This window comes from Octodon degus, unplaced genomic scaffold (genome assembly GCF_000260255.1).
Source record: "Octodon degus isolate 3935 unplaced genomic scaffold, OctDeg1.0 scaffold00069, whole genome shotgun sequence".
NCBI classification, from domain to species: domain Eukaryota; kingdom Metazoa; phylum Chordata; class Mammalia; order Rodentia; family Octodontidae; genus Octodon; species Octodon degus.
This window is the reverse complement of record NW_004524645.1, coordinates 8,987,728-8,994,170: the sequence shown is the minus strand read 5'-3', so window position 1 is coordinate 8,994,170 and position 6,443 is coordinate 8,987,728. Positions and strand designations below refer to the sequence as shown.

General features: G+C 45.0%; 1 protein-coding gene across 1 annotated transcript; it reads right to left on the bottom strand.

Annotated features, from left to right (window-relative positions):
- Window positions 1–4,367: 4,367 nt before the first annotated feature.
- Window positions 4,368–5,390, bottom strand: Mageb17 (MAGE family member B17). Its single transcript, XM_004635106.3, has one exon. It carries the CDS (start codon window positions 5,376–5,378, stop codon window positions 4,368–4,370), a length of 1,011 nt encoding a protein of 336 aa, XP_004635163.3. The 5' UTR covers window positions 5,379–5,390.
- Window positions 5,391–6,443: the final 1,053 nt, after the last annotated feature.

The window sequence follows — 6,443 nt, the reverse complement described above, 5'->3', positions numbered from 1 at the left end:
AAATCAGTCATTAAAATTTGCTACTTTGTAATCTACTAACAAGCCTTCAAGTATTTTATACACCAACTCAATAGATGCATAAAAGACATTGGAAATAATCAGCATCATTCATAATTTTTGAATCCAAAATCTTAAAAAATAAATGTAGCTAATGAAGTAACCTAAGTATACTCTTTCGGTCTCCTCCTCATTTTAACCTGACAAAATGTAATATATATGTTTATACTTCTCTCTCATATATATGTAAATGTAATATTTCTTTTTATTAGTTAATAAATTAAGAAGGGCAGGATTTACATATATAATAGCATCAAAACTCTGTACACAAATTACATTTAACAATGTGAAATGAATTATAAAACGAGTGAAATTTTTTTTCATAGTGATCCTCCTGTTCTCAGCCTCCCCAGTGCTGGGATTATAGGCATCCACCACATGGGCTCAGCATACCTTGGGGGAGGGGGCCATCACAGCATGGGGGACCAGGGATTGAACCTTGGTCCCTGCACTTACCAAAGCAGGTGCTTAGTCCGCTGAGCTATCTTGCTGGCCCTTTGAGTGAAAATTATTAAAGAATATTTAAAACATTAGGTTTGGCAAATTCATGGACTGGACAACTCAGTATAGCAAAGGTTTAAGTCTTTTCAACTTTACCTGTAGTCTAATTTGCAGCAATTGAGGGCTCAGCAGATTAAAGTGCCTGCAAGCTGGAATTCGATGCCCCGCCTGCAGTGCCAGACCCACCTCCCCCCCATCCCCAGGCCACACTGAGATGGTGATTGATATTGGGGATGGTGGCACGCGCCTGTAATCCCAGCTCTAGGGAGGCTGTAAACAGGAGGATCACTACGAGTCCAACCTAGTAGTGAGACCCTGAACACCCTGTAGACCCTTCCCTAAAATAAAAAAAACAAAAACAAAAACAAAACCCAAAACCCTAATTTGCAGCAATCAAAACTCCAATGCCTTTGGAAATTGATAACTTCTTCTCAGGGTGTCAAGGGCCAGAAAGACGAAGGAAACTTCCAGAAGCAGAGAAGGAAAAGGGCTTGCGCTCCTGGACAACAGAGTTTACAGAGAGCAACAATGACACAGATAGTGTGGTGCTGGCTCAGGGAGACACATAGTACACAGAGCTCTGCAACACACTTGCGTGTGGGTTCTTAGTACCAAACTAGAATGCAGGCTACTAGGGGAGCACAGACTTTCTGAGGTGCTATGGGTAAACTTACCCAAAAATTCATGCAATTAACAGAGCAGATGTGAAGGGAAAAGTATACAGAAGAAAACTGCATTATTTCAAACTAGAGAAACATTTTAAAAACAAGAAATGAAAATCAACAAACTTCAATGATGGTGTTAATAAATTTGAGAAGAATCCTTGAAGACCTCTTTAAAACTATAAAGTATGAAAAGATAAACCACATAATGTTAGATGATATTTGTAAAACACATTAGCTAACTCTACAAAGATTATATCCAGACTATATAAAGAATTTATACAAAAATAAATTAGAAAAAAATCCAACCTAACAGAAAAATGGGTACAAAACTTAAACAGGTATCGCTGTAGAGGTCCTCTACCTCATTAGGAAAAAGTGAGGTCAAACTAAAACCCCAATGAGACTTCGCTACATATTTCAGGGTCTCTGTTTGAAGCAAACTGTCCCATTCCCAATCTTAGTCCTCAGAGTTTTTTTTTTTTCTGTGATGGTTGTTGTGCTTTGATTTTTGGTTTTATTCTCAGACAGGGTCTTGCTATATAGTTTAGGCTGGTCTAGAAGTCACTTACAGGCCAGACTGGTCTCAAACTCACAGTGACTCTCCTGCCTCAGCCTTCTTTTTACTGAGATTAGTTTTGCAGGAGGGAACCACCACACCTGGCAGCTATCAATTTTTATTTTGCCCATTTTGAGTATTTGTGGGTATGTTAGTCAAGTCCATTTACATTTTCCTTTTCTATGCCCTCTAGATTGATTTAAAAAAAGTCACGTATGGGCTGGGAATATAACTCAGTGGCATAAGCGCCTGCCTAGCAATAGCAAGTACAATGTCTTGAGTTTGACTCTCAGTGAAAGAAAGAAAGAAAGAAAGAAAGAAAGAAAGAAAGAAAGAAAGAAGAAAGAAAGAAAGAAAAAAGAAAGAAAGAAAGAAAGAAAGAAAGAAAGAAAGAAAGAAAGAGCAAGCAAGCAAGCTAAAAAAGCTAACAACATAGCCAGATGTGGTGGTGCATGCCTATAATCCCAGTCCTCAAGAGGCTGAGACAGGAGGATCGGTGTGAGTGTGAGACCAGTCTGGGCTACAAAGTGAGCTCAAGGTCAACCTTAACTGCATAGGGAGACCCTGTCTCAAAAAAGACAAAAAAAGAGTCATCTAATAGCTGAGCATGGTGGCACATCCCTGTGCTCTCAGCTACTTGGGAGGCTGAGGCAGGAGACTCACAAACTGGAGGTCAACCCGGGCCCTTTAGTGAGAATGTGTCTCAAAATCAATCAATCAATCAATCAATCAATCAATCAATCAATCTGGGGGGGAGAAAAGGTCTGCAAATGTAACTTGATGTCAGACCACCTGTAGTGCAAAAATATTAAAGTGTTTTTTTGAATTCATTCTTTATTAGAAATGATGTCTTAGAGCATGTGTGCTTTACCTGGTTCCTTCTAGCTGCTTAAAAGGACTTCCTCGCTCTGGTGAACACTGTTGTGACATTACTGGCTGGTGGATGGGGTTGGGGTGCTGACCCTTGCCTCCTTTTTGCTACTGGCGCCTTTGCAGGGTCCCATGTGAGACAGCTACAGAAGTAGTAGCGGCATCAGAGCTCCCAAGGCTCCTGAAGAATGCTGTGTAATCTGCCACTGCCCACGCTCTGGGAAGTACCCCAAAGTAAGGAGTGGGAGCACATGGACTTTTGCCCCACTGCTGCAGTGGCTTGAGCCTGTAAGTGTATGAAGCAGACTTCCTTAGTTACACATATCACAAAAGGATCAAAACCTTTTCTCCGTTAGCCTCCCTTGCATTTCAGCCACCACTCTTGTGATAGATTTCACCAGCACCAAAAATCTAGATCTTGGCTGGAGTTGGCTACATTATTCAGAAAAATATCTAATTTGGGTTCCTTTTAAGTAGAGTAGTCCTATTCCCCAAGCCAAGCCAAAGAGGGCCATCTCCATGGATGCTGAGACTCAACCCAAGCATCACCTCTGCCCTCAGAAAACATCACACAAAGTGCACACAATACCTGCTGAGCGCGCTGCATTCACTCACACAGGGACAGGTCACAGGGGCCTCCGCAGCTTGTCCCAGGTTGGGTCCCACTCTGGCTTGCCACATCCCTAAGGATATGAGTGGGCCTCTGTTGCAGTCATGCTCTCTCCATTCACAGATCCAGCCGGGGAAGTCTGGTCCTTCCAACCAGGCTCATCTACCCCCACTGCCACCTGACTTCAACTCCCTCCCTCAGAGGGCAGGTAGTTTACCACAATGCCAACCAACCTTGTCCCAGGACACCCACACCGGCTTGCTCTCTCTCATCTGGAGCCTCCTCCTTCTTCACCCCTTCCTTTCACTGTCCTTCAGTTTGACAGCATCACTCACCATGTTCTCCATATGACAGCTGATCTAAGACTCTAAAATGGCATGCACTGGGATGGTGAGGGCTGAGTCCACCACATGTTTGGAGTATCTAATGTGTACATTCTGGGTGGGGGATTGTTATATGTACATAATGCATCCTAACTCCCTTTTCCCCATCCCTTCCCTTCCCTGCCTCCCCTCTCTGCCTATCTCTAGATCTTCTCCTTTGTCTACACATCCCTACAACCAGCACAGATCCTTTCAGAGAGAAGCCAATTTGGACAACAAAAGAAGCAGGGAACTCAAGTTCTCATTTGTGATGGTTTATTTCCTTCCACATTCTCAAAAGCTAAACAAATCCAAGTTCTTATCTTTTAAATACATTAAAATACTAAATGAAGTAAGAAAACAGGGAAATCGAACCTTTTTTAACTTTTCTTCACCATGTTATGATCCCAACTATTTCACTGTGGGGTTCTCTTACATTTTGAAAGCACATGTCTTTTCCAATGCTGTTTTCTTGTGCTGAGTAACAATAAAAGATGTTAGGCCTTTTAATTTGCTTCACAATATAGTAAACTTAGTAAACAGAAATAAGCTATCCATTTCTTCCATAAACTTAGATTCTAAATCTAAATAAACTCTTTAAAATGAATGCAATGGAAAAAAGACAAAAAAGACGTAAAGCTAAAGTACTTATGAATAACAGAAACACAAAGAAAATACTCATTGCGGTCTACCAAAGCCCCACCTTGCTCCCCATTGCTTAGCAGTGAGAACTGCCTCAAGGAGCACTACTGCTGGGAGGGTTTGCGGCCTCTCGCCTCAGCTGCAAGAGCTCTGCTAGCTCTGGCTGCACTTCTGGCTTGGGCTTGCTCTTCCTCTTCTTTCAGCGCTTCTTCATAGAGGTCTGTGTAGCTGCTGGGATCCGTATTGCTGAGCTTGGCCAAAAACTTCAGGACTTGCATCTTGCTGGTTTCAGCATAGGCTCTGGGACCCCACAGGAATTCATAGCGGGGAGGAGTGCTACCCGCCACCTGGCGGTACACCACATACCCTTCTCGCACCAGATCTTTGGTGATGAACTTTCTGGGATTCCCAAAGATGAAGTGCTCCTTGCCATCAAACACCCCCAACATACCCAGGAATTGCCACACATCCTGCTCGGCAGCATTGTTGCCATTTATGAAGATCACACCCAGGAGCGGCATCAGGAGCCCATTCTTGGGGAAGCTCCAACCTTCACTCACACTTTCCTGGCTAGAAAGACCCAGCTTGGTGACGAGGACATACGAGTGACCAGAGGGGCCAATTTCCTTCAGGTCGAGGCCAAAGATCAGCTCTGTGCGCTCAATGGCTTTCTGGAGGATTTCAGGGAAGTGCTTCTTATACTTTCTGTTGATGACCTTCAGCATATCTGCCTTAAAAATGATCTCTTTCGTCTTGTACTTGTACAGCAGGTAGTGCACCAGCATGTTCACCATCCGGTTCAGAGGATCTTGTGTGGCCTGTTCCAGGACGAACAATCTGGAGACATCTGGCCTTTGCTTCTCTGGGCACTTGACACCTTTATCTGAGCTCACAGCTGCAGCAAGAGAGCTGGTGGCTTGGGCTCTCTGTGGCCCCTGGGGACCTCCCACAGCACCGGGGCCGGGGTTAGTGCTCTGAAGACCAGCAGCAGAGGATGAGGGTGATTTTTCTTTTTCTGATGCAGGATCTTGAGCACCTTGGGAACCCTGGTTTTGCTCTCGGGCCTGGCGGCGTTTCTCACGGGCTCGGAGCTTACTCTTCTGACCTCGAGGCATGTTGACTGTGCTCAGGGACAGCAGGAGGGACTGCAGCAGAAGGGCAAGGCCGTAGGCACCTGCAGGTGGAGGACAAGAGGGAGGGCGTGAGTCCCTTGCTTTAAGAAGGCCCATGTGAGATGTACATTTTGCAGTTGGGAAAGAAACCTAGTGATGGTGGGAGAGGGGAATGGGTAGTAACAAGGACTGAGATGTGATTTGTATATGTCCCAGCTCATGATGAATGTTTTCACTGTGTATGACAAATATGTACAAGTAAGACAAAAAAAAGACCCCTGTGCAGGCATCCTTGAGAGCCCTGCTCTAGGATGCCAGAAAGCTCCTTTTCTCCTGATTAGCCAGCCCTCTGTAGACCCTGCAGAGGGGTGACAGTGTGCCTGAAACTGTAACCCAGCCCCACCTTGGGCCAGTGTTCCCAGATCAAAACCCTCATTTCACTGTTTTCCCTGAAGAGGATCTGAGGGAGCTTCAGCCTGACACCTATGCCTGGGGGGCCCTCTCAGCTACAACAGGAAAAGATTTGGTGGAGCCTCTGCTAATATAACACAAGTGGTCCCCATACTTTTCTGGGTCCTGGCTCCTCTGTTCATCTAAGGCCTCTCCCTTGATGTGAAGGTCCACCACTTCCTGACAACCGCACCATCCCACAAGATGAAGGCAACACAGATTACCTCTGACCCACTGACCACCATGCTCATGGGCTGCTTGGATTGGCAGCATGATCCAAGAGTCCAGATAGTCCTGTTAGTCCTCAGTCATGGAGGTAATGGGACTTGGCTCTTAGCCCACCTGAGTTCTCCAGCCTCAGACTGTGGCTCTCACAATCCTCTCATGTCCCTCAGCTTGAGCTGAAGCAGTGCCCTGGAACCTAAAGTTCTCTGCCTCCCTGAAATCCCAGAGAGGGGACTCCCAGATGTCACAGGAGTAGACTCCACATGGCTACTTCTAGGTGGGAGGAGTACCCTCATTTTATGCAGTGTTCTCACCTTCACCCTTCTTAAGCACTAAATCTCCTGCCTCTGGTGAATGAAGTCTCATTCATTAGTGTAATGAATCCATCTTTCT

What these genes read in the sequence shown, in the direction of transcription:
- Mageb17 (XM_004635106.3), bottom strand. Translation starts at nt 5,378, where the DNA reads ATGCCTCGAGGTCAGAAGAGTAAGCTCCGAGCCCGTGAGAAACGCCGC.